The 25,776-nt window shown below is 37.7% G+C and overlaps 4 protein-coding genes, 1 long non-coding RNA gene and 1 pseudogene across 7 annotated transcripts; 4 read left to right on the top strand and 2 right to left on the bottom strand.

The window, feature by feature from the left end:
- Window positions 1-556: 556 nt before the first annotated feature.
- On the bottom strand, window positions 557-4,005 carry LOC108840825 (cellulose synthase-like protein D4). The gene is given in 40 exon segments (XM_018613642.2): window positions 557-605; window positions 607-907; window positions 910-1,029; window positions 1,032-1,154; window positions 1,157-1,246; window positions 1,249-1,297; window positions 1,299-1,443; window positions 1,445-1,504; window positions 1,506-1,548; window positions 1,551-1,642; window positions 1,644-1,797; window positions 1,800-1,826; window positions 1,829-1,847; window positions 1,945-2,027; window positions 2,030-2,083; window positions 2,086-2,213; window positions 2,215-2,290; window positions 2,293-2,412; window positions 2,415-2,467; window positions 2,469-2,576; window positions 2,578-2,610; window positions 2,612-2,659; window positions 2,661-2,775; window positions 2,778-2,863; window positions 2,865-2,916; window positions 2,919-2,981; window positions 2,984-3,073; window positions 3,076-3,138; window positions 3,141-3,194; window positions 3,197-3,223; window positions 3,226-3,243; window positions 3,246-3,318; window positions 3,320-3,486; window positions 3,489-3,517; window positions 3,599-3,623; window positions 3,626-3,799; window positions 3,802-3,861; window positions 3,864-3,907; window positions 3,909-3,948; window positions 3,951-4,005. Coding segments are annotated over 40 exon segments (3,210 nt in total).
- A 2,653-nt stretch (window positions 4,006-6,658) lies between these two features.
- On the top strand, window positions 6,659-12,625 carry LOC130503515 (brefeldin A-inhibited guanine nucleotide-exchange protein 1). 2 transcript variants are annotated; one of them, XM_056998137.1, is made up of 10 exons: window positions 6,659-6,691; window positions 6,882-7,225; window positions 7,314-7,736; window positions 7,937-8,229; window positions 8,809-9,082; window positions 9,355-9,845; window positions 10,002-10,323; window positions 10,462-10,822; window positions 11,031-11,746; window positions 11,839-12,625. In XM_056998137.1, exons 1-10 carry the CDS (start codon window positions 6,664-6,666, stop codon window positions 12,442-12,444), a joined length of 3,858 nt encoding a protein of 1,285 aa, XP_056854117.1. In that variant the 5' UTR covers window positions 6,659-6,663; the 3' UTR covers window positions 12,445-12,625. The 2 variants fall into 2 exon arrangements, with proteins under 2 accessions (XP_056854117.1, XP_056854118.1); XM_056998138.1 differs by having other exon boundaries at window positions 11,031-11,677.
- A 2,195-nt stretch (window positions 12,626-14,820) lies between these two features.
- LOC130503516 (uncharacterized) lies at window positions 14,821-17,342 on the top strand. 2 transcript variants are annotated; one of them, XR_008940853.1, is made up of 7 exons: window positions 14,821-15,007; window positions 15,103-15,215; window positions 15,634-15,757; window positions 15,856-15,919; window positions 15,997-16,061; window positions 16,155-16,280; window positions 16,877-17,342. It is a non-coding gene; the product is annotated as an uncharacterized LOC130503516 (long non-coding RNA). The 2 variants fall into 2 exon arrangements; XR_008940852.1 differs by having other exon boundaries at window positions 14,822-15,007; window positions 15,849-15,919.
- Window positions 17,343-18,767: 1,425 nt separating this feature from the next.
- Window positions 18,768-19,818, bottom strand: LOC130503517 (expansin-A20-like; annotated as a pseudogene).
- A 307-nt stretch (window positions 19,819-20,125) lies between these two features.
- LOC108842805 (uncharacterized) lies at window positions 20,126-22,090 on the top strand. The gene is made up of 5 exons (XM_018615833.2): window positions 20,126-20,798; window positions 20,928-21,190; window positions 21,281-21,418; window positions 21,518-21,742; window positions 21,857-22,090. Exons 1-5 carry the CDS (start codon window positions 20,228-20,230, stop codon window positions 21,959-21,961), a joined length of 1,302 nt encoding a protein of 433 aa, XP_018471335.1. The 5' UTR covers window positions 20,126-20,227; the 3' UTR covers window positions 21,962-22,090.
- A 1,351-nt stretch (window positions 22,091-23,441) lies between these two features.
- Window positions 23,442-25,189, top strand: LOC130503518 (amino acid transporter AVT3C-like). Its single transcript, XM_056998139.1, has one exon. It carries the CDS (start codon window positions 23,663-23,665, stop codon window positions 24,986-24,988), a length of 1,326 nt encoding a protein of 441 aa, XP_056854119.1. The 5' UTR covers window positions 23,442-23,662; the 3' UTR covers window positions 24,989-25,189.
- Window positions 25,190-25,776: the final 587 nt, after the last annotated feature.

Below are 25,776 nucleotides of genomic sequence, written 5' to 3' on the forward strand. Positions count from 1 at the left end.
TGGAAATAACTTATTTCCTAAGACCAGGCTCCAAGTGTTACCAGCCAACATTTGCTGGAGTATTGCAGCTCTCTAGTTCAAATTCTTCCGTAAGAATCCTCAAACTGTATGCAGCATTTGATGTTCTTTATGAGTCAATTATTTAGTCTACATATCCAAGAATTACATATTGAGATTATTTTTCTATTCGTGTTTGCAGGAGTTAGAGTTAGGACCTTTATTAGATATTCGTGGTGTTTATGCTAAAGTCTCTAATAAAGAACTCATTTGTCTGAGATATCTCTCCTTCGAAACAGAGAGCATGTGGACCGGTGTGATTATGAGGCATATTGTACGTTCATCTGCTGGATGTCCTACTTATCTGATCTAATCACAGAATTCTCGAGTTTGACATTCTAACTGTTAAACAGTTATATATATTCATCAAATGTCAATCCAGATATGTTAAATTTACTACCACAAAGGAAAAAAAAAACAAGATAGTGAATAAGTAGATATTATTTGATCAATTAGTCTACTAAAGACTCAAGTCGCCTATGTATATAAATAAATGTGTTCAAGGAAATTGAAACCCACCGCCTCCAACACCTCAGCAGCAGCAACAGTCCAGAATTCGGATTAATAGCCGTCCATAGTAGAGAGATGGTAATAGCAATTAGACCAGCCCACACGAAAACTGTGGAGTCTTGCCTCTCGTCCCATTAGTCCTTTGCGAATGGATACAAATGTGCCAAGACCCAGAAACTGAAAAATGCTCCTCCAATTAACTTGCTCCATTGTGGAACTGCTTGGTATATCGTCCAACGAATGCACACGATTGCTATTATGTTCACCATTGCTATCACAATGGGTGGTATCATCAACGACGACCATTTTACTACGTATAAATCTGCGTATATGTCATCATGTCATCTCCACCCCGATTGGGTGTTAGGGTAAAGGAAATTTCGATCCCTGCAATGACTTTGAGAATTCCTTGGACCACAACCGCATAAAGGTGAGAGCTTGTTCCTGAGATAAGCCACCACGCTCATTCTCCCACCATTCCTCTAGTCCAATGCCAGACCATTTAACCTCCAAAACAGCCAAGCCAATCAAACAAATGGTGATCATAAGGAGGTAAACTAAGAAAGAGATACTGAGTGTCCGCACGAAAACTGTCCAGAGAAAAGAGAGAAGGCCGGAAGAAAACAGTAGAGGATTAGAAACAATGAGGTGAAAGGATATATTCCAACATTAAGGTAGCGAGGCGTTGGAGGAACTTGAGACGTTTTGAGGCAAGAATGGCGTTGTTTCTAAGAGAAGAAGATTTCAACAGAGCCGGTAGCCCAACGTAACACCTGGTGAAGACGATCTGTGAGATTAATGGTGCAGAGCCTCGAAAAGAATCTCTTTTTAGTGATGCAGTAAACAGAGCGCCACCCACGATTATGCATGCGATACCGTGACCACGTCTTCTGTCACGGATCCATAAATCCATCCGACTCTATCTCCCCACTCTGTTATCCTCATACCAACAAGAGATTACAGAAACAGATTCTGCCACAGGGTGGCATCAAGTGGGTCGCGAGGGACTCTAAGGGCTCCAGGAGGACGACCATACTTAACAGCAGGGTGGTCTGCCAATGGACGACCTTGGAACTGCAATAGGAATTGACTCTGCTAGAAGTGTAGAGTTGCCAAAGCGCTTAGGGAGTTGTGTGACGTCAAGGTCTGGGTCAAAGTCACTGGTGGTTAACGCCTCTGTTTCTGATTCCTTCTTCTCGAGAATCTTATCAGGATTTGGTGGATCAAACCATATAAGGCAAAGCGCCTAAACATAGTACTGTTCCAACGTAAACTGGTCCCTACAGAAAAAAAAATCAAACAAAAATTGTTATTTCATTACAAACCAAAGGATAGAAACAGTTATAATTAGTTTATATTCAGAAAAAAAAAATATACCTGGACACCATCGAGGGCACGCATATTACCATCAAAGAATACTGTGTTATTGTTAGCATATCGATCAGAAAGATCGATACCTCAAATCTTTGTGGAAACTGAATGTAGCAAATATCTTCACCACCTCTGTCCATCATAAACACATCCCTTCCCGAATGGCCTTACAATTATAAATGTAATGATCACAATCAAGATTAAGGATGAAAGGACCATTTGAGAGAATAGCAGAGGCACGAACAAGTGCATTCATGGCTCCAGCTTTTTTATGGATCATAACCAGGTCGCTTTTCACGTGACATATAGACAAACATGGGTAAACGAGTATCTGTTTCTGAAAAATCAATGATTTATCGGTGTCATTGCCGATTAAAGGACCTGCTGGGTGGTTTCAACATCACCTGTAAATTCCAGCATGATCACCTTTTGAATGCTCTCGAGTAGAGGCAGCCCAAGTTCCTGGCCAGTGGTACCATCAGCCATCCATGTGGCTTGAGGACCTTCACAGGTCCATGGATCACCTCCGCTCTCTCATCTGCTTAGAGCCTCATTTCCTCTCTGCATTAAACGCATCTGACCTCTCTTATTGAGTCAGGGGGCCATTGATGCGAACTTTGAACTCATCATACTCTCTCTAATCTTTCCCTATCTTTCACAAAATCAATCCTACCTATTCTTTGTTGGATCTATCTTGAGACTAAAATAGTATCTGGATTTCGGGTTCGATATTATGTTTGCGACAAAAGGGCACCCATAAGTCTGCGAAACTAGCAGCTTCTGCCATAGCTTCAATGATAAAAAGGGCTCCTCCATCATCAGAAAGGTAACACGACACTTCTCCACTGGATAATCAACAGCCAGGATGGAAAGCATAGTGTTGGCAGTGACAAGGGGTGGCTCTTTCTCAGGATCTGCTGTGGACAAAGAGGTCAATACCTGGGAGATCGGATCTCCCTGTGGGGTTCGAAGGAGAAGCATGTCAAATTTGTCACGCAGAACTTCAAGGTCAGTAGAGCGGTTTATGGGACACAATTTGGGATTTGATCTAAAATCCATGAAAATCCAAACCAAAGCTCACATATAATTGACATGAGCCATAACCATATTGCGTCTTCATTAGGGTTGCGAATCCCCACGTTAGAAAAAAACAACACAGCACCACAAAACGAATTGCGATTAATAGTCTATATGGGCTATGATGGCAGCTGGGATTGGGATCCGCCGGCTCAGAGGTCGCCATGGCTTGTCAGCTTTTCCACCATCCCACCTCTCATTCCTTCTCCATATCATCACCGTACATTCATCTTGAGGCCAATACGCATTTCCATAACCATATGTGCCTTGTGTTTCAAATAACCATCTATTATGATCAAATTCAACCGTTTTGATTTCTTTTCATCATAGACATGTTGTTGTTGCCACGTTGATCTTTTCCTGGAGCTGGTAAAGGGAGAGCGCCACTAGAAAAATCAGGTGTATCATCGTCTAGGTCACCAATTTTATATTGTTCCTTACATCCTGGACATAAACCTGTTTCTTTTTGGCGTCCATGAAGCAATCTCTGCAAATCTTGAACCTAAGCAACCACTAAGTTGGTTAGAAACCTTGTGAAACAAGCAAGTAAAGTTTTCTTGTTTAATACTGTATATACACATACCGACATTCACATGGCATCACGTCTTTCCTCTCTCGTCTTTCATGACTTTTCCATCGCAAGCAGGCATGGCACACGAAGAACCTTTAGCGCCAGCCATCTGAGGGTGTGTCACATCTGAATCGATGACTTTGTCCATAAGATGTGCACGGGTGACACTGTTAAAACCACCAGTAAATAGGGAATTTGACACATACTGCTCTCAGCTTTGGTGCCCATGGGCTGGTTGTCAGGCGTCGGAGGTATGTGCACGGTATAGTTAGAAAGTCTCCAGAGAGCTCACCTGATAATTCAATATTATCTCGGACAAACCACGTAACGTCCGCTAGATGTTCGTCTTGCAAATTTTAGACGTGGCCACTACCAAAGTGTTACGAACTCTTAGAAGTTTGAGGAGGAGTGGACGCCATGTGAGCAAAACAATGATGGTTTGTTTTTGTCTGAATCAGTGTGATCATGCAGAAAAAAAGTGATACATGAATTTTAACCTTCCATGAGATGGAACAACAATTTACTTCTCATAGTTAAGGAAAAAAAAAAAAAAAAGATAGGGAGAGGAGAGGAGGATCTTAGGACATGAAAACAATTTATGCCACTTTTCGAACGTCTACGTATGCGGCAACCTATTTTTGGAAGCTCTAAAATTTAATTGAATTGTGCTATTTTGGGATTCTTATATTTTTGTTCTTACATTTAAATTTCTTTATTGTAAAATAATTTTATTTTTAACGAAAAATTTTCATTTAAAACGTTAGAAGGATACAGAGATAATGTTAGAATCTTGGAGTTCAAAGACTAGTTTAACTTTTCAAATGACAAAAATATTTGTGATCTTTTCATTGTGTATAGCTATAAATATTATCTTCCTTTTTATTGAAAATAATTTTATTTTTAATTAAACTAGTTAAATGATCTTTAATCGTTTTGTAAGAGTTTTTCTATCTTTCAATCATTTTATTTAAAATGTGGATTACTATAAATTAATTTACAAAACTTAGATTCCTTCGAATTTCCTCAAAATGTTAATGCACAAACGCGACATTGTTTGAAGCTATGATTCATCTATAATTTGGATGATTGGATCCTTTTTGGATGATGCATTCTCTACTTTTTAAGCTATATACTTTTCATTACTTTAGTACTAAAACAGGGTTTATTACAAAGCATCCAACATGAATATGGAATAGAACAATACAGATCAAACATGATTGACATTTATTTACAACAAAACAAAAAATAACACATACTAAAAACATTAACCATAAAGACCAAAAAAAGTGACAGTGGTTAGAAAGTTTTTCCGAGCATGTAAAAAGGAGTCAAGCTTTGATCTAATGATTAGCTAGATATCAGCAATGAGCGAAGAAGGCGGCCAAAGATAGAGCTATGCAAACGAGAGTTCTCTCTTCCAAATCGAGTACACAAAACCTGGAAGGTAAGCTTTATATCATAACCACATTGAGATCTCTTGAAGAGTCTTTAATCATCGCAAGCAATCTTCAAAGAGCATGAGAGAGATGGATCTCGCGAGGAAAGATAGACCACCCTTCAGTCAGTATGGCAGTTGAAATAGATAGTTGGCGAGTCTCTGACCGGTTAAATAGAGGAGGCATTCTGATAGTGCGTTTATCTTTACGAACAAAGTCTCACACGGATTGACAGCTGGATGAATGCATTTCAATTGCCTGTTAATCGATTATCTACAAGATTAATGAAATTTGTTAATTTATTCTTTACCATTGAAGTTGTTAAGAATCCCCACCTAATCAGATAGGAAGACAAGTAATGTGAATGTAAATATAGTTAAACTATTCAAATTATATGGAAGGGTTTTTTTGGAAAAATATAAATAAGAGCTACATAATAGTTCTATAACTAATCATTAAATTGATCTGAACATTTACTTAATCTATAAAGATATTAATAGAAATGTAAATTTATAGAGAGATTTTATTTTTAATTTAAAATCTTTGAAATAACTTTATACTAATTAAGTAAATGAAATGAATCTACTAGTACAAATAACATATACTTTGTAATTATGGTTAGTGATCTTATATGTCACAAATAATGATGAGAATATCATATTTGACCATGCAAATAAAAATAATACATATTTTCTATCTTAATTTAATTAAATGATAAACAATCAAATATTAATGATAAAGCTGAAAACTGTATTATCATATAACTAAAGTAGTTTTAATTTTTAATCAGATTTAAAACTCTTAAAAATGGATTTATATTGAAAGACAAACAATACTATGAAATTATCTATATAAAAAAACAATGACAAGATTTTAAATTTGAGTGAGAACAATATTATAAACTATTTACTATGATATACATGTATAGATGTATATAACATTATTTTTTGAAAATTATTTGAATACACATCCTATATAAAGTTCTCAAAATTATGTTACATCTAATCAATACTTTGTCTTAATTTAATGAATACTATTTTGGATTGCTGTTAATTAATAACTAAGATAATAAGATTATAATATATATATATATAATATATATAAGTTAAAAAATAACTAAGATATATGGATAATTTTAATTCAGAGAATTAACAAAAAAAAGTTATTACCAAAATATCTACCAATATAAATTTAAAATAAAAATAAGTAGAATATTATTATGATTTGGTTGATAAAATTATTTTTTATTCTGCTAATTTCAAATAAAAATTTCAAATATGATGTACTTGTATTGGCCCCATATATACTGTTTAATTTTAATGAAATGTTGTTCTAAAAAGAAAAATTTCAAATATGATCAATATGATTAATAGCAGAGAATTAACAAGTCAGTGTGAGAGGAATAAATAGTAGCTCAAGACAAGTCATTTTCCTCCCGAGTTTTTGTTTCCAATACAGCCCCCACCAAGGGTTTATTTAATCTCAGCCAATCTCTCACACTGACTTGTCTTGAGCTACTATTTATTCCTCTGACATTCCATTTGAAGTGGCCCCACTTGCTATTATACTGTGCTCAGCCTACTTGACAACATTTGCCACGACCCCTACCTAATCATTGACATATTTGTCACTTCGACTGTGATGTGGAGTCACCAAACATCTTCGAAAGGTATTCTCAATTTTTTAAAGAAAAAATCTATAAGATAGTGTTTTTCTTTTTGCTTCCGTTGGAGTCTTGTCAGTTTACCATACTTAGCTGTAAATTGTAGACATCCGATCAGGCTGCCAGCTTAGCTTAATATTCCATTAGTGGTCTTGTACATTAGCAAAATGTATTAAAGCTCTTATAATTCTATCAGATGTTTGCAGGATTGTCAACGGCCTTCTTAAAACTGCTCTAGGGCCTCCTCCTGGTTCTTCGACAACTTTAACCCCGGTCCAGGATATTACTTTTCGGCACGAATCAGTGAAGTGCTTGGTTAGAATTATTAAGGCAATGGGAACATGGATGGACCAACAATATAGCATCGGAGAATCACTTTTGCCTAAGAGCGTAGAAAATGAGGCTTCTGGAGAGAATTACTCAAACCCAAATGAAGAAGACGTGAAAACTACAGATCATGACTTCCACCCAGATTTGATTTCCGAGTCATCAGACGCTGCAACTCTTGAACAGAGGAGGGCATACAAAATTGAACTCCAGGTCTTGCATCATAAAATAACTCAAATATTGCTTAATGCCATTAGGCGATGCTAGTTTTCTTTTAACATATATCTTGCTTTATGTGCAGAAAGGGGTCACTCTATTCAATAGAAAGCCGTCAAAGGGCATTGAGTTTCTTATAAGCTCTAAAAAGGTTGGCAGCTCCCCAGATGAGGTGGTTTCCTTCCTGAGGAATACCACAGGCTTGAATGCCACCACGATCGGTGATTATTTAGGTGAAAGAGAGGAGTTCCCAATGAAAGTTATGCATGCCTATGTAGACTCGTTTGATTTCAAGGAGATGAATTTTGGTGACGCAATTAGGTTTTTCTTAAGGGGGTTCAGGCTTCCGGGGGAAGCACAGAAAATTGACCGCATAATGGAAAAGTTTGCTGAACGCTTTTGCAAATGCAATCCAAATTCATTCAGCAGTGCTGACACAGCATATGTTCTTGCATACTCCGTGATAATGCTTAACACTGACGCCCATAATATCATGGTTAAAGAAAAGGTTTGTTTTCTTGGCTGTCAGAATTTGTTTAATCCATGATACGTTAGCTTTGGGCTGCAGTTACATGTGTTGACACTTCTAAGTTATTTCTGTGCTCAGAAACTGTTATTGAGTATTGGAGATTGTTTTTTGCTTTGTTATAAGATTTACAGTGTATATTTACTGGTTCTGCATTTGCTTTTGCTTTTCTTGACAAACAGATGACCAGGGATGATTTTATTAGAAATAACCGAGGCATTGATGATGGCAAAGATCTTCCAGAAGAGTACCTTGGTGCGCTTTATGACCAAGTTGTCAAAAATGAAATAAAGATGAGTTCTGATTCTTCTGCTCCCGAAAGCAGGCAGTCCAACGGCCTGAATAAGCTTCTGGGTCTTGATGGTATACTCAATCTGGTTTATTGGACACAGACAGAAGAGAAAGCGGTAGGGGCTAACGGTCTTCTTATAAAGCATATTCAAGAAACGTTCAGGTCGAGGACTGGAAAATCAGAGTAAGCTTTAGCTCATTCACTTTTCATATAAGGTCTTAGTGTAAAATGAGATGAGACGATAGGAATAGATAGCTATTGATTATAAAATGGTATACTAATGAAGGATTATAACGACTGATTGTTCTTGGTATGATACTGCTGAGTGAGTAGGGTTACCTGTAAAATTAGCGGATGAAGCTGAAAAACCTGCAACGTAAATAAATCATATTCACCCTTTAATTTACCTTGTGTATTCACTATAAGCTATTTGTGAGAAGAATTAAGGTTGAAAAATACCGTGGAGAAACATAGTCACTTCTCTCCAGAGGAAGAATTGAGCAAAGTATGAGAAAGCAATGAGAATTTGGTTTGGGAGAAGATAAAAGTTTAGGAGTTTTAAACTTTGAGATTTAAATTTGGAGTAATTTGTAGTAAATCTTTTTAGACATTTGCAGTTAACTCTGTAAAAAGTTTTTTTTGGAGATGAATAAATTTAAAATTCTTTTCGAAAAAAAAGAAAAATACCGTGGAGGAATGGATTTGGACTTGCAGTCAAAGTATCAATCTCATGACTTGTTTTTTTTTTCTCCGGTCTTGTAGATCAGCTTACCATGTCGTCACAGATGTTGCAATATTGCGTTTTATGGTTGAAGTCTGCTGGGGACCAATGCTTGCCGCATTCAGCGTTACACTTGATCAGAGTGATGACAGGCTTGCTGCAGTTGAATGCTTGCGAGGCTTTCGGTATGTCGTTCATGTTACAGCAGTTATGGGTATGCATACGCAAAGAGATGCATTTGTCAATTCCATGGCCAAGTTCACAAATCTCCATTGCGCAGGAGATATGAAACAAAAGAATGTTGATGCTGTTAAAGTGAGTTTTTTCTTATGGAAATCGTTGTTCATAATCAAAACAGTTGTTCTTCTCTGTTTAAAGTTCCTAACATCTTGCTTTCAAAGAAGACACACAAAGATAAAACGTATTCTACGGCATACTCACCTAAATACATCATATGTTTTAGTTTCCTGTTTTCACGAGTTGATATTATCTGTTTCTCTTGTGAAAATCTTCTCCTTCCCTTAATGGAGAGAAGGATGCGTGATTCACCTCTTCATAATTTCATCGTTACCTCTTCTGCTATTCAGGCTATCATATCAATTGCCATTGAAGATGGTAACTACTTGCAAGATGCTTGGGAGCATATTCTGACTTGTCTTTCTAGAATTGAGCATTTGCAATTACTGGGTGAGGGTGCTCCAAGTGATGCATCTTATTTTGCTTCATCCGAGACAGAAGAGAAGAAAGCCTTGGGGTTTCCCAATTTGAAGAAAAAAGGAGCCCTCCAGGATCCGGTGATGATGGCTGTTGTTCGAGGGGGGTCATACGATAGCAGTGCCATTGGACCAAATGTGTCGGCTCTTGTGAGGCAGGATCAAATCAATAACTTCATTGCAAACTTGAATTTGCTTGACCAGATCGGGAGTTTTCAGTTGAATAATGTGTATGCACATAGCCAGCGTTTGAAGACTGAAGCCATAGTAGCATTTGTCAAAGCTCTGTGCAAAGTCTCAATGTCAGAACTGCAGTCTCCCACGGATCCTCGAGTATTTAGCCTCACAAAATTGGTTGAGATCGCGTAAGATTTTCTTCTTTTGATACTTTCTATTACACGTTGAATGGGAAATGGACGTATTGAATACATCTGTCTTGGCTGCTGGTTTAGAGTTATCACCTTGATTGACTAATAAGATTTCAACTTGCGTATTTACATTTCTCTTTTCTTGCTGTTCAGCCACTACAACATGAACCGTATCAGGCTAGTCTGGTCCCGCATATGGAGCATACTGTCAGATTTTTTTGTATCTGTAGGCTTATCAGAGAATCTTTCTGTTGCAATATTCGTTATGGACTCACTACGACAGCTTTCTATGAAGTTCTTGGAACGCGAAGAGCTGGCTAATTACAACTTCCAGAATGAATTTCTTCGACCATTTGTCATTGTTATGCAGAAAAGCAGTTCTTCTGAAATTAGAGAACTAATAGTTCGGTGCATTTCTCAAATGGTACTCAGCCGTGTCAGTAATGTGAAATCAGGGTGGAAAAGTGTTTTCAAGGTATATTATATTATCCTAGCAGCCACCTATATGTGAACATATATGATTGACCTCATGTTAAGAGGAAAAACTCTGAACCCAAGATATTATGCCAAGTAGTGATCGACAAGTTTGACTAAGTGGTCAATCTCCTTTCAGGTTTTCACAACTGCAGCAGCTGATGAAAGGAAGAATATTGTGGTGTTGGCTTTTGAGACAATGGAGAAAATTGTCCGAGAGTATTTTTCATATATCACAGAGACGGAGGCAACGACTTTTACTGATTGTGTTAGATGTCTTATAACTTTCACTAACAGCAAGTTTACCAACGATGTTAGCCTGAATGCCATCGCGTTTCTACGATTTTGTGCATTAAAACTTGCAGACGGAGGCCTTGTATGGAATGAGAAGGGTAGGTCTAGCAGTCCCAGTACTCCAGTAACAGATGAATATGCAGCAAATACCCAAAATTTTATGGAAATAGATGAGAACATATCATATTGGGTTCCTTTGCTCACAGGTAATCTATTATATTCTTAATCTGTGAATGATACCTTGAACTAAACGACTTACAGATATTCTGGACAACTTTAAACTTTGAAATGATACTTTCAGATACTTGTTCAGTTGATAAACAATGCATCCAGTTTAGTTGATATTGATTTGCTGGGAAGTTAGGAAAGGACATCTCTCTGCGTTCTAATCAATATTCTTTTATTTTATGGCAGGGTTGTCTAAACTAACTTCTGATTCCAGATTAGAAATTCGTAAAAGCTCCTTGGAAGTGCTCTTTAATATTTTAAAGGATCATGGCCATCTGTTTTCACGAATGTTCTGGATCGGCGTTTTCAGTTCTGTTATACATCCTATATTTAACAGTGTGTGGACAGAGAATGATCTACTTTCTAAAGGACCATCCACATTTTCTTCACATTCTAATGGGGTTTCTTGGGATGCTCAGACTTCAGCTATGGCGGCAGAGTCTCTGGTGGACCTATTTGTCAGTGTTTTCGATGTGATAAGGTGTCAGCTTTCAAGTGTGGTATCTTTACTTGCTGGTCTTATAAGAAGTCCAGCTCAGGGTCCTACAGTAGCTGGTATCGGTGCGTTGCTTCGATTGGCAGACAAATTGGGTGGGAGGTTCTCCGAAGATGAGTGGAAGGAGGTATTTTTGGCGGTGAAAGAGGCTGCGTCATTGACATTGTCTAGTTTCATGAAGATACTGAGAACTATAGATGACATTCAAGATGAGGAAACATCGTCTGATCAGGACTATAGTAATGAAGATGACGTGGACGAGGACAACCTGCAAACCATGTCTTATGTTGTTTCGAGGACAAAGGGTCACATAACCGTCCAGTTACAAGTTGTTCAGGTAAAGTACAAAAATGTTCTGCTATGCAACGAGTTGCCAAGCTGTGTCTCATGCCAGCATATTGACTATGTACGGAATGTTGTGTATGTGTTAATTTGCCTTGGCTACAGAATTAATGAATCAGATGAACTCTCACACTACTCTATTTTCTCCTGGTTCAGGTAGTGACCAATCTCTACCGGATCCATCAGCAGTCATTGTTGGCATCTCACGTCACAGTTATACTAGAGATACTCTCGTCAATCACATCACACGCCCACCAGCTAAATTCTGATTTGATACTGCAGAAGAAAGTGAGGAGGGCATGCTCCATCTTGGAGCTCTCTGAACCTCCCATGCTTCATTTCGAAAATGACACGCACCAGGACTACCTAGACGTTCTTCAAGACCTACTAACATACAGTCCAGGAGTGTCCTTGGAGCTAAATATAGAGTCTCAACTGATTACAGTGAGTATAAAAATTCTGAAGATGTACCTGAAGTGCACATTGTTTGAGGGTGCAGAGTTGGAAGAAATCAGGCAGCCCAAAAACTGGATTCTATCCATGGGAGCAGCATCGAAGGCAGAAGCAGCAGCGAGGTCTCCTTTAGTGATCTCGGTGCTGAAGGCACTGATGGGACTGAAAAGAGATTCGTTCAAGAGGTGTGCACCAAACATTTTCCCGTTGTTGGTGGAGCTTGTGCGTAGTGAGCACAGCTCCTCACAAGTCCCACAAGTCTTAAGCACCGTGTTCCAATCGTGTATGGATCTAATGATGGGTGAGTAGAATAGGATGGTTATATATTTGTGTTGAATCTTGCATTCGAGCACCTGAAGGGAAGATTGCTAGCATACAGAAACTCGTCATTTCTTGTTTTGTGTGTTTAGTTGCTAGTGATGACACAGAGTAATGAATTGTTGTTATAGAAGCTAAGAATATGACGATATAAGATTCCGGGATCATTACATTTTGTCTGCATTGCCTTGTATCATTCCTTCCAGTCGTGGTTGTAAATGCAAAACTCTCATGAGCATAACAGAAACGCTGCAAATAAGGATTGTGTAGGTTATTACTATTATCCCCTATATATTATTTTAGGAGCACTAAAAGAAAATAACTTCAAGTTGATGTATTATTTACACAATGCCATTTCCTAGGTGGCATTCTCACATTCACTCTTACCCACTTCTTTTAAAAACCCTTTCTTTACTAGAAAAATTACATTGTTTTGCCATTATCAAATCTGTCCAAATTGTGTTATAACACATGATAAATTGCTACAATCATTAAACATAATAATAGATGATTAGTTTTTCAATCAATCATTTATGTTATGATATTGTTTTCCATATATAACAAAGTCACAAACTTAAGTAGTTTCCATAATAATTTATTTCGTTTAATGGTCTGAGAATATGGATTGACCAAATTAACTTGCATAAGTCTCATTGGCGATGACCATAATATATTGTTCAATGTTATGTTTTTTTTGTAAACAATCGATTAATACTTTTGGTTTTGTCCATGACAAAAGTCAAATAGAAAAAATCATACGTAATAACATTATATATTATATTTCATTAAATTATATATGAAATTTATCTGATTAATAACTTATAGTATATATGACGTTAAATACCGTATATTGATCCACTTCTTTATATATATTAAAAAAAGAAGCTACAATATACATTACTAAAAAAGTTTGTAAGTTTTTTAATATATTGAGAATCTAAAATAGAAGATATATTTGACGAGATCTCTTGAATCCCTTAACTCAAGCACCAATTTTTTTGACTAAACAATCAACATAAATGTTGATAGACCAAATTATGATTCAATAAAAATTTGTCGCTTCTTTAATATTGTCAAATCTCATAGTCAATATTATTTTCTATTTGTTTCTTCCTTAATTGTAAGAATTTCCAAAATTTTTAATTTTTTTAATAAAAGTTAGGGATTGTTAGTATTAAATTTAAGAGAGAATTTTCGTTTTGTTTGAAATTAAGTGGAACTAACCCTAACTGTAGGGTATACTATATATAAATCAAGTGAACTTTACTCTACAGTTTCACAACCTACAAGAATTAAGACTAGAAAAATAAAATGCTACAAATTTCATCTCTCACTTGAAGTCAAAGAAATCAATGTTGTAGATTAAAGTGAAAATCATTAAACTTTGAAAGTCATACTCGGCTGCTGCTGGAGAGACCATTGAGAAAGATTTCGTAGATGCAAAAATTAGTTGTTGTTAGTCTTTATATTTTTTTTTCAACTACTATTATGTGTTTCAGTTAATGCTATAGTTTTTTTTATTTTATTTTTCATGGAGATAAAATACATGTAATTATTAAGAAAGATTTAGTTTCACAATTTGATCATTTACTGAAACATGGGTGTTCTAAGCTTTTGTTAACTTTTCTTTTACACTCTCTTACGGCACTATTGACAACAGCTTTTTAGCAATTTTTAATCAAATTATGTTTTGTTATATTTTGTTTCTGCATGGTTTTATTTGTCTATTTCATATGTTTCGTTTCATCTTTTATTTATGATTTTTAATGATAACAATTATATATTATATATCTATGTTTTATTTTATTTTAAATCATAATTTATCTTTTATTAATATCCACTTACTCTTATTGATTCACTTCCACGATATATGTTCCAAGTAAACTTTCAAAACGAATACACAAGTTTAAAACCTACAGTGTAATTTGTTTTTATGATTTTACATGTATAATGTCTATTTGATTCAATTTGATCATCTCTTAAAATCTATTCATTCCGCGTAAGGCGCGGGTTATCACCTAGTATATATATAAAACAATGGTAAAGTCATTTATACTTCGAACTGAAGTGATTACTATGTCTTTAAAGTCATTTATATAAAGGCCACACATTGTTTTGACCACCGAAAGTGAATCATCTATTATTATAAAGAAAAGGGGACTCCCTTTTCCTCTTGCCAGCACATAAAATAGGTTAAGGAGAGTGCAACACGTGTCCCTCCACTCAAAACTCCGAGTTTCATTTAAATCTTTTGCTATACGAGTTGGGCTTACGAAACAAACGTAACTGGGCCTGTTAAAATCCTATCAAGACGTATCTGATTATTTTTCGTACAATTCAATTGTATTTTATGTTATGCTTTACATTATGTGCTGCGTTTAGACAACTTTAGTGGGGACCTTTGGTCGTCACTGTAGACTTATCGTCTCCTTCGTCTCCCGATATCAGAGAAACGGAACCATCAGATTTGATCATCTCATCAATCGATCAACCACGATGTAGAATCAATGCGGGATTTAATTGCGTCTGGCGATGGAGACGACTATATAAGAAGGTAAGCGTGGTCATTCTCATCCTTTTAGTTACTCTTACAAAAAAAAAAAACCCTAAGATATGGCTAACGCTTTGGTTCTCCTCTCCAATCTCCAGGCCGGCCGATCCTCCTCCACCGTCGAAGTGTGCTTGCTCCGCTTCTGGGAGGCGAAAAAGTCCGCCGTGGTGGAGAGCTCATGGGCGTCGACATGCTTTTGGTTGATTCTCAGGTTTTGTATTAAAACCCCCTTTTTCTTTAGTTTAACTGATTGAATGTTCCACCACTATGAGCCTGCTCGAATCCATTATAGAATTATCAGTGTCTGTTTGTATTAATCTCTTTTTTGATTCCACCCCGACCGATTATTATTTTGAGAAGTCGCTGTTGTTATGTTGTGTGTTTTTACTGTCTGAGAAAATTTTCCGGTTTGCATTCTCACCCATCTTCTTTGTCTTGAGATTAGAGTTGTTCAATAGTTATATGTTCAATCGTATGAACCGCAAATTCTTTTTCCGATTTGTTGAAATCTTTGTTCTGTTTCATTTACAGTCGACCATGATGCCCGCTTCTGTGAGAACGTGACCGTCAATCTAACTGATGATAAGATGGATTAGCTGATATTTGTATATGTTGTTTCTGTGAAACAGGGTTCATCACGAAGGATAAGCTAAAGGAAGTGATGAAATCGATGGCAGAACTTTGGGAGATGATGATCGGTATCTACATTGATGGCAATGGAGACATCTATAATGGCTTCAAAACACCTCTCAGGTATAGTATGTATACACTAAAACCTTTTAGTTACATTGAATATTAATCAACGAGCTCAGATAATAAAAACTACAAATGAAATTTGGTTTAGGAATCAGCATGGAATGAACTAATAGAAATATCCAGAGTGTTAGATGGGACAGTTTCACATCGAAACTTGAGGTAATATTATTTTCAGATTCTTCTTTTTAAGTTTTATATCATGTATATTACTTCTTTATTATGTTTAACCATGGAAGCTTGAAGATCGTCAGCCACCATCCCTACTTTCAAATGGATATCCAAAACATAGACAAATTCTCAGGTATTGATTGCTTAAACCTCCTCTTTTTTTCATTCATTCCATTCATCTCTGTTAGCTGATGCATTTTATATTTGTTGTGTTCCTATGTGTCAGATTAGTCGTCGACAGGTTCAGGAGGTGGTGACGGTGAGAGATCAGCTGGAGAAGAAAGAGCAAGATCCAGGATTGTCGAATCAGAGTGAAAGGAGACGGAGCGAGAAATTCGCGACACTTAAGCAGGTCAGTATAAACAAACCTTTGAACATGATCTACAATATGACAAACCGTAAGAAGAGTCTATGTAGTTTTCTTCTTGATATAAACAATAGCTTGCAAGAATCTAGAAAATAGCTTGCAACAAACATTTGAACGTTACTTTTAGTATTTCTTTATTCCAATTTATTGTACCTGCCTAAAGAATCTAGAAAATAGAACTCTTTAAATTGTATTTTTCATATATATATATATATTTTTTTTTTTTTTCAAAACAGATCAATGCTTTTTTCCCATATTTCAACAATTAGATTTCTCCTAATTTTAATGATATGTGAAAATAACAGCTACTACTTAACTAGCCAACCTTTTTAAAAAAACTATTTTTATTACTAAAAGAAGACAATAGAGGTTATATACACATGGCGTCAATACTTACACATGTTTATATAGATTTTAGAACCTATAGAGATATATTTGTTCAGTTGCCCAAAAAAAGAGATATATTTGTTCTCTCTCATGTCTGTCCTATATGCACAAAGACTCTTTATAGATAAAAGACTCAAGTTTTGCAGTGTTTTAAATGTTTATAATAACTGATTGTGAATGTTTTGTTTTCGCAGATGGATTTAACTTCTTATGATCAGAACGATGCTTGACAATGAGATTCAAGGAGAAGAAGCCTTCAGAAACTTCTCTTGCTGAAAGAGAAGAAAAGAAACAGAAAGACCAAGCTATGCTCTTCCACAAAAACCAAGGTAGTTAATTGCTCATAGAGCAAAGTGTGGAAATTCTTTATCCGAAAAGAAGATGACCGTGCACAATGCAATATGTTTCTGTAAAATTACAGGAACTGAAAGTAACACTAGAAACACGTATGTGGGCTCTACGTGAGATTTCTGAGTGTATCTTGGTTCGTTTATGTTTTTAATTCAGCTTGAGTTACAATATGTGTTTATTTAAGACTTTTGGTGCAAGTGATTTTCTGTTCTCTGTTATTATTGTGATGTGATCATCTTTGATCAATAAGTTAGCACAATGTGGGTTTGAAACTTTTTCTGAATGTAGTGTAATATGTTTGAAATTGAATATTCGTTTCAAACTTTGAACAATGAGTACAACTATTTCTAATAGGTGAAGGAAAACCCGTTATGTCAGCGAATTATTTGAAAAATTATAAAATCTTCCATAACTTTTGTTTAACTAACATCTGAACCAAATATTTTAACACAGTTTTATAAAATATTTCATAAATATTTATTCAACGGTTTGACCACAAAGTACTTTTTGTCAATTGAATACAGAATAACAATAATTTCTAAAATCATGAATAAACTTTTTAACACAATTTTATGAAGATAGAAGTTAAACTTATTTTATTAACAACTAAACCAAATATTTTAGCAACTACATCATACATATTTTATAAAATAAGCTTTTAACCATTAGTACGTTTTGAACCAAAACTAATTGTCCAATTTAAAATCATAAATAAAAATTTCAAAGGATTTTCTAACGATAGAAAAAAATAAACTGTGGTATACTAATATATCTGATAATTTATATTCAATGGTACAAAATACTTTTTGTCAACTGATTACAAAAAAAATTTAAAATCATGAATAAAATTTTAACACGATTTTATAAAAATAAATTTATAAATCGGGTTATAATATATATATATATATATATATATATATATATATAATATTTTCAACATCATAGGAAGAAAATAAATTTGATAACAAATAGAATGTATATAGATATCATATAATCATATACTTTTTAAATAAGTAAATATATATTAAAATCAACATTATAGGAAGAAGATAAATTCGATAACAAATATAATGTGTATAAATATCATATTATCTTACCATTTTAATAATTTAAATATATATTAAAATTAATTTGAAATAAATATAAAATGTTATTATTGTTTTCTATAGTTTACTTACATGTGAACAGTGTAAAAGGAATACAAAAATCATCAGCAACTACTCAGTTTACACACTTTACAGTTTCATTGTTTTCTTATTTTGATTAACATTGTTTTACCTTCTCCACATTACTTTCTTCGCACTTAATATAACATTTTATTTTACAAAGAAATGCAACTTCAAATAGTCACCACATCTACTCTAATATCATGTCCAACATAAAATAATTACTTTTATAACATATACAAATTATACATAATCCAATTTTTTCCGAACCTAAAATATTACAAGCCACAAATAAGGCACCGAATATGAGATCGATTTTTTTGTAAAAAGAAACAAAATAAAGACCATTCTTTAGTATATAAATAACTACTATAAAAAAGCAAGATATATCTTATCACATATAATTTTTCTTCACTTAAAATTTTACAAAAAAAAACAAAAATTATTATCATACACATTTTTTGCAGATGAAAACTTAAAATATAAACCACAAAATCATATTAAAATAATAATCTAGATCCCAAGTAAAGTATATCCCGCCCGTAGGGCGGACCGACCCTAGTAACTTTATATAAAGAAAAGGAAAAGAGGAGAGGTAGTCACGAAAGGAACTGCTTTCCTTGGTAGGTCATTCCAAAGCGCCAATAAGGGGGAGCCACGTCGTAAGAGGCAATGGTTTTGCCGCCGATGAGAGTAACTTCGAAAGAGAGAGACTGTCCGATGAGATCGAGCGAGGAGTGCCAGTTCTGACCCCAGTTTCGGGCCATAGGAATCCAAGCCGTTGTATGCCCCTTCACTTTCACTCCCACCACTTCCCCATCGAGTCCTACATTGCTTATCAAGACCTGAAAGAAGTGGAGCTCCCGTTCAAGCTGAATCTCAACCCGCCTCTCCGCCCACACTTGACTCTCCTATACTGCACAGGTATTATCTCGGCTCTGGTTTCTGCAATCCCTGTGAAGGCCGCATGAGATAGTTCCAAATGCTCCTTTGGGAAGTTGCACCAACCTCCGTAATCGGATGAAAGGCCTGAATTGGGAGGACAGAAATCTGTGGCTGTGACCACCACCGAGGGGCTGCCTTGAAGGCACCACCTTATGTGGTTCACGCATCGCACTTCCAGGCAAGCTCCGCAGCTGCTTCCCCTGTTGAACAGCTTCCCGCTCAGGCCTGCGCTGTACCCGCCATAGCTGCTCTGCCTCAGATCTCCATACCCACAAGCGCCTCCTATCACCACAAATTAGTTAGTCCAGAGGAAAGAAGAAAAAAATATAGATAGGAGAGAGAGAAAGAGAAGAAGAACCAGTGGTGACAGAGGAGGAGCCGTCCTTGTCTCTGGAGAGCGTGGCGGTGGCTATCTTCCAGCTACCATCCTCGGCAGTGGCTTGAAAGAGGCAGCAGAGAAGAATGAAGAAGGGCAATGAGAAATGCTGAAGCCCAGAATCCATGAAAAACCAGTGTGGTGTGGTTTATTTGGGAGACTCAGAGTCACAAAGTGGCAGACAAAAGCGATGCGTTTGAGAGGGTTTTGAGGGGTTGCTTTTTGATCATAAGGGCTCCCCTTTCAAGACTTGTGGGGATGATAGCGACAAAAGATTGCTCTGACATGTTTTGACTTTGATAGTTCCCTTTCAGACCATTTCTTTTCTTATAGAGAAAATAAAAAAGGACCAATACGTTTTGCTAAGCCCATCTAATTCGGCGGCCCAGTTATCAAACAAGAGAAGTGAAACCATTGACATGATTGGATCCAGCTCCTCATGGGTCGTCGTGTGGCACGAGCCCAGCCAGTGAGTGGATAGCAGCATATCATCAATTGTAGAGTTTTGCTTTTGTTTCTTTCTTTTCTTTGGCCCTTGTCTTTGCTTTTATTCACAAGACAAAACTGCCCGTGATGGTCCTACACTGACGTGGCCTGAGTCTTAATTTAATTTAATGTTCCATTAAAAATTGCTCTCTATCTCTCTCCAATCGCAAGCTGCAAGTGGTAGTGGGTTGCAGAAGAATCTTCCTTCAACGTTGTCAACGATGAGTCGTCGTCTTCTCCTTGCTCTCGTTGTTCTTCTTCTTCATCTATGCATCCTTTCTGCAGCAGTGGGTGACGAGATCGTGTCGAGATTTCAGGAGTATCTCCGAATCGACACGGTTCATCCAAATCCAGATTACTACAAAGCCGTTGACTTTATAAACACTCAGGCCAAATCACTCTCCCTCGAATCTCAGACGACTGAGTTCGTTAAGGGAAAGCCGCATATCCTCCTCAAGTGGGTTGGCTCCGACCCAACTCTACCTGCCCTTCTACTCAACTCCCACACCGATGTCGTTCCCTTCGAGGAATCCAAGTGGATCCACCACCCACTCCAAGCTCACATGGACAAGGAGGGAGACATATATGCGAGAGGTTCTCAGGACATGAAGTGCGTTGGGATGCAGTATCTGGAGGCCATACGCAAGCTCCAGGCTTCTGGCTTTCACCCAATCCGATCCGTCTATCTCTCCTTCGTCCCCGATGAGGAGATCGGCGGCCACGATGGAGCCGAGAAGTTCACCGAATCTCACCTCTTCAAGACCTTGAACGTCGGTATCGTGCTCGACGAAGGTAAAGTTATAACACTCTTTTTTTTTTTCTTTCAAAATTTATGTTAACTAGTATCTTATGCCAAAAAAAAAAAGAAAAAAAAAACTATCTTATGCAGCAAAATGACATTTTTATTTTTTAAATTTTCAGGTCTGCCATCGCCTAGTAAGAGTTACAGAGTATTCTATGGAGAGAGGAGTCCCTGGTGGCTTGTGATTAAGGCTAAAGGACCCCCTGGCCACGGTGCCAAGCTCTATGACAACTCTGCCATGGAGAATCTCCTCAAAAGTATTGAGAGTATTCGTCGATTCAGAGCTTCCCAATTCGATCTTCTCAAAGCTGGTGGCACTGCTGAAGGCGATGTCGTCTCCGTCAACATGGCCTTCCTCAAGGCTGGCACACCCTCCCCAACTGTAACCATTCCATTTCCCTTTGATACATATATTGACTGCATCCATTCATCTCTGACTCTTTATTATTCTAATATTCTATCACTCCCAAAGGGTTTCGTGATGAATCTGCAACCTTCTGAGGCTGAAGCTGGTTTCGACATTCGTATCCCTCCCACCTTTGATTCTGAATCACTTGAAAGACGTTTGGTGGAGGAATGGGCTCCCGCCGCACGCAACATGTCCTTTGAGGTAACTTCTTCTCCTTTCTTTTATATATATATATATATATAGAAAACGTTAAACTAATAATATGTGGGTGGTGGTGACAAATGACAATGTCTGGGGCAGTTCAAGCAGAAGCATTCGGGGGAACCGCTACTTACAGCAGCAGATGATTCAAATCCTTGGTGGAGGCTCTTGGAAAATGCTGTCAAGGAAGCTGGAGGTAAAACTAGTAAGCCTGAGATTTTCCCTGCATCAACAGATGCTCGCTACTTCCGGATGGCTGGCGTTCCCGCGTTTGGCTTCTCTCCCATTTCAAACACCCCTAGTTTGCTTCATGACCACAATGAGGTGCGTCATGCGTGCTGATTTGATTCTTTTTTCTTTTCTTTTTTGGTGGATCTTTTATCATTATCAATTTACTAACCCATGCATGTGGTTTTCTTTTCTTTTCTTTTGTTGCAGTATTTGGGTAGAGCTGAGTATCTGAAGGGGATTGACGTGTATGTTTCAATTATCAAAGCTTATGCATCATATGAAAGCAAGAGTGGTTCACGAGATGAGTTATAAAAAGGTCCACTTATAGTTTGCGCATCAAGTCTTTCTGTAACAACAATCAATAAGATCTGAACCCACCATGCTGTTGTAAAATCAGACAAAACATGTTATTTTCAACTTTATGTGATGTATCTTTCTGTTTTTTTTATTCTTCCTCAACCGGCCAGTAGAAGAGATTCGCTGTTATTTGTAACAGCACAGGAAACGAATGATGGTTGATGGCCGTACTAAGATGCAAGTTGGGCCCATCAGTATTAGAAAATGGATCCAAGTCTGAGCCCGTAACGAAATTTATCTAAATCCAATTAGGCTTTTCGGGCTTTGTTTGTCAGATCAATAGTGATTCTATCAAAAAGTTCCCCACCTGAACAGAGCTCCATGACGATGTGAACATACAATGGAATGGATCCTCCTTTAATGGTGACAATGTTTTTGTAACCAGCCAGGTGGTGGCATGATCCTGCGCACGTCTTCCACATCTTCCTTTGAAATCAACTTTCGTTTTGTTATAGACTTGCACGCCCTGTTGAGATCTCTCTGCACATGTAGGTGGTCCCAAACTGTCCTTGGCCTAGTTTGTGTCCCACCGCCGTGGAGTAGAGATCTCGGATGCTTGGGGTCTTTTTGACCAAGAACGAAGCAGGCTTGGTTCCCACCGCCCTGCTGAAACAAACCGCATATTATGTATTAGAAGAATGGTAACAAACAGTCATAACCCACCAAGAACCGTAACCAGTCCTTTACCAACTTAGTTCCTTCAATATCAGTTTGTCATCTCAGGAAAACAGAGCAAGATATGAAAAAATCAAAAAAATCAAAATCCATAATCTCTCCCAAAGTAAAATGGCATTGGTAGAGAAAAATATGAAAACGGAGGAAGAGCTGGATGTGCAAATTACCAGGTCAAAAATTCAGTCAGATCCAATGATCAGTTCTTTGTTGAACAAACATTGGGTTTTGCAATATGCTCGCCATCCTCTTGACTAAAAATATAACAACATCTTTGATTATATAGTCATAAACACATCTCTAAAGTATCTTTTATTAGAACCATGCTAAAAAAAATGCAATGGCCTCCATAATCTCTTCTGTCCACTGCTCGCCAGGGCCAATGAAATAAGAATATGGCTGTAACATGGATCATTTTGTACTTATGTAGTAGGATAGAAGGTTGAAAGGAGAGAGATATACACACCATCAAATCTACAAATCCAAGAGAAGTAGGAAGAAGAAAGACTGCATAGAGCGATTTGCATTCGTGTCAGATTGATTGCCCATAAGACAAAATTAGTTAGTTAGTTAGTTAGTTAGTTAGTTAGTTAGTTAGTCAAAGTCATACATGTACAAAACAATCCGCCGCCAGGAGGGAGGGAGGGAGCTCTGGAAGTTTGTTTTTGTTTGAAACGGTGTCGTTGGTCTAATTTAAAATCTGAAACGGCGTCGTAGGGGCACTTTGACCCTTCAAAATAAACGGGGTTCGGAGTCCACCAACTAAGTCTAGACGCAATTAATTAGTTTCCGACGACTCTTGTCTTCTTCTACTTCTTCTACTTCTTTGTCGCCCATCTCATCTTTGTTATCTTCTTCTTCTTTGATTGATTCTGATTCAGATTCAGATTCAGATTCAGATTCATCCTCCCCGGCGAGAAAGCTTTGTGCTTCCTATCAACAAGTGAGTTTCCGATTCCCTCTTCTTCTGAAATTGAAATTGAGATGGGGTTTGACAAGCAAGCTTCTAGCTCCTCCTCCTCCTCCTCTTATACCCTTAAAATGCCACCACCTTCTAGGGAGGACACGCCTCTTCTCGGCAAAGGGCCTCCTCTTTCTAGCCAGTTCAAGACCTTCGCCAACATCTTCATTGCTGTCGTCGGCGCTGGTGTTCTTGGTCTTCCTTACGCCTTCAAGCGCACCGGATGGCTCATGGGCGTCCTCCTTCTCCTTTCCGTCTCCCTTTTGACCCATCACTGCATGATGCTCCTCGTTTATACCCGCCGCAAGCTCGACTCTCTCAACGGCGGTGGTTTCTCCAAGATCGGCTCTTTTGGTGACCTTGGCTTTGCCGTCTGCGGTTCCCTCGGCAGGCTCGTCGTTGACCTTTTTATTATTTTGTCTCAAGCTGGCTTTTGTGTCGGATATCTTATCTTCATCGGCACTACTCTAGCTAATCTTTTCGATCCTGATTCCCCCACCAGTCTCAGGCATCAGTTTACACGCCTCGGCTCTGAATTCCTCGGAGTCTCCTCTAAGAGTCTCTACATCTGGGGATGCTTCCCCTTCCAGCTTGGTCTCAACTCCATCAAGACCCTCACTCACTTGGCTCCTCTCAGCATCTTCGCCGACCTTGTTGATCTTGCCGCTATGGCCGTCGTCATTGTTGAGGATTCCATGATTATACTCAAGCAAAGGCCTGACGTTGTTGCCTTCGGTGGTATGTCCCTCTTCTTCTATGGGATGGGCGTGGCCGTTTATTCTTTTGAAGGTGTTGGAATGGTCTTGCCTCTTGAATCGGAGATGAAAGACAAGGACAAGTTCGGCAAAGTCTTGGCACTCGGCATGGGATTCATCTCTTTCATATACATAGCCTTTGGTTTCTTAGGTTACTTGGCTTTTGGTGAGGACACAATGGACATCATCACCGCCAACTTGGGGGCAGGACTTATCAGCACTATTGTTCAGCTTGGACTCTGCATCAACCTCTTCTTCACCTTCCCCTTGATGATGAATCCGGTGTTTGAGATAGTAGAGAGGCGGTTCTCGGGTGGGATGTACTCTGCGTGCCTGAGATGGCTGCTAGTATTGGCAGTGACTCTGGTGGCTCTCTTTGTGCCAAACTTTACAGATTTTTTGTCATTGGTGGGGAGCAGCACTTGCTGCATCTTAGGGTTTGTGTTACCTGCTTTGTTTCATTTGCTGGTGTTCAAGGAAGAGATGGGGTGGAAGCAATGGAGCCTGGACATGGCGATAGTGGGACTGGGAGTGGTTCTTGCTGTGTCGGGAACTTGGAGTTCCCTGAGTGAGATCTTCTCTGTCAAAGTGTAAGCAGTGAAGCTTGTATCCAAGATGTGTCATATACTCATGTATATATATGATTTTAAGAGCATCTGATTTGTGATTGGATTTGTATATTGATGATGGTCGGAATAAAAGACATGAGCTCTGTTTTCTGGTTTGTAAATATACACAAAATACAAATGTGTTGTGTTGTTATGTCTGCATTTGAAATAAACAAATATTATCATTTTCTGATACAAGGTTGAAAAGGGACAAAGCTTGTTGTTCTGCATCCTTAATTCCTTTTGACCAAGAACAATTGAAAATGGTAAGGAAAGCTGCGCTCTACTACTACAATGGCTAAAGATTGGCAGAAAACAATTCATCAGGCTGCAGAAACGAATTAGAGTGCATTTCACTCTCAAGACTTGTGCGAGTAAGGAAGGAAGGAAACAAAGTGGGTTTTAGTCCTTTGCAAAGTCAGAAAGAAAGCTTTTTATTACCTTAAGGTATGTAAAGGAAGTTTTACTTAGTCCACAAAAATGTCATACATTGCGCAGTAAGTATCACTGACAAAAAGCATAAGAAATAGGGGACAAAAGCAGAGGTCACCAACGAGACTGAGCGAGCAGTAAGGCATTTTAACTTGGTGCAGAGTGTGTGTTGAGTACATAGTTTGAGCTCTGCGCCACCTGAAAACATCACAAGTTGAGGGCACCAATCAATCACGAGGAGAAATGGTTCAATGATAGGGGGGGGGGCAAGTCATCATAAGTAAAAGAAAATGAGAAACTGAAAGTTTCCAGAAGAGAAGTGAATAGCTCTCTATTAGTACC

Source organism: Raphanus sativus, unplaced genomic scaffold (genome assembly GCF_000801105.2).
Source record: "Raphanus sativus cultivar WK10039 unplaced genomic scaffold, ASM80110v3 Scaffold0993, whole genome shotgun sequence".
Lineage (NCBI taxonomy): Eukaryota > Viridiplantae > Streptophyta > Magnoliopsida > Brassicales > Brassicaceae > Raphanus > Raphanus sativus.

Coding starts and splice junctions, on each gene's coding strand:
- LOC130503515 (XM_056998137.1), top strand. CDS start 6,664: ATGTGGAGTCACCAAACATCTTCGAAAG. Junction 7,226..7,313: donor CATACAAAATTGAACTCCAG/GTCTTGCATCAT, acceptor CTTTATGTGCAG/AAAGGGGTCACTCTATTCAA. Junction 8,230..8,808: donor TCGAGGACTGGAAAATCAGA/GTAAGCTTTAGC, acceptor CCGGTCTTGTAG/ATCAGCTTACCATGTCGTCA.
- LOC130503518 (XM_056998139.1), top strand. CDS start 23,663: ATGGGGTTTGACAAGCAAGCTTCTAGCTCCTCCTCCTCCTCCTCTTAT.
- LOC108842805 (XM_018615833.2), top strand. CDS start 20,228: ATGAGTCGTCGTCTTCTCCTTGCTCTCGTTGTTCTTCTTCTTCATCTA. Junction 20,799..20,927: donor CGGTATCGTGCTCGACGAAG/GTAAAGTTATAA, acceptor TTAAATTTTCAG/GTCTGCCATCGCCTAGTAAG. Junction 21,191..21,280: donor CTGGCACACCCTCCCCAACT/GTAACCATTCCA, acceptor TCACTCCCAAAG/GGTTTCGTGATGAATCTGCA.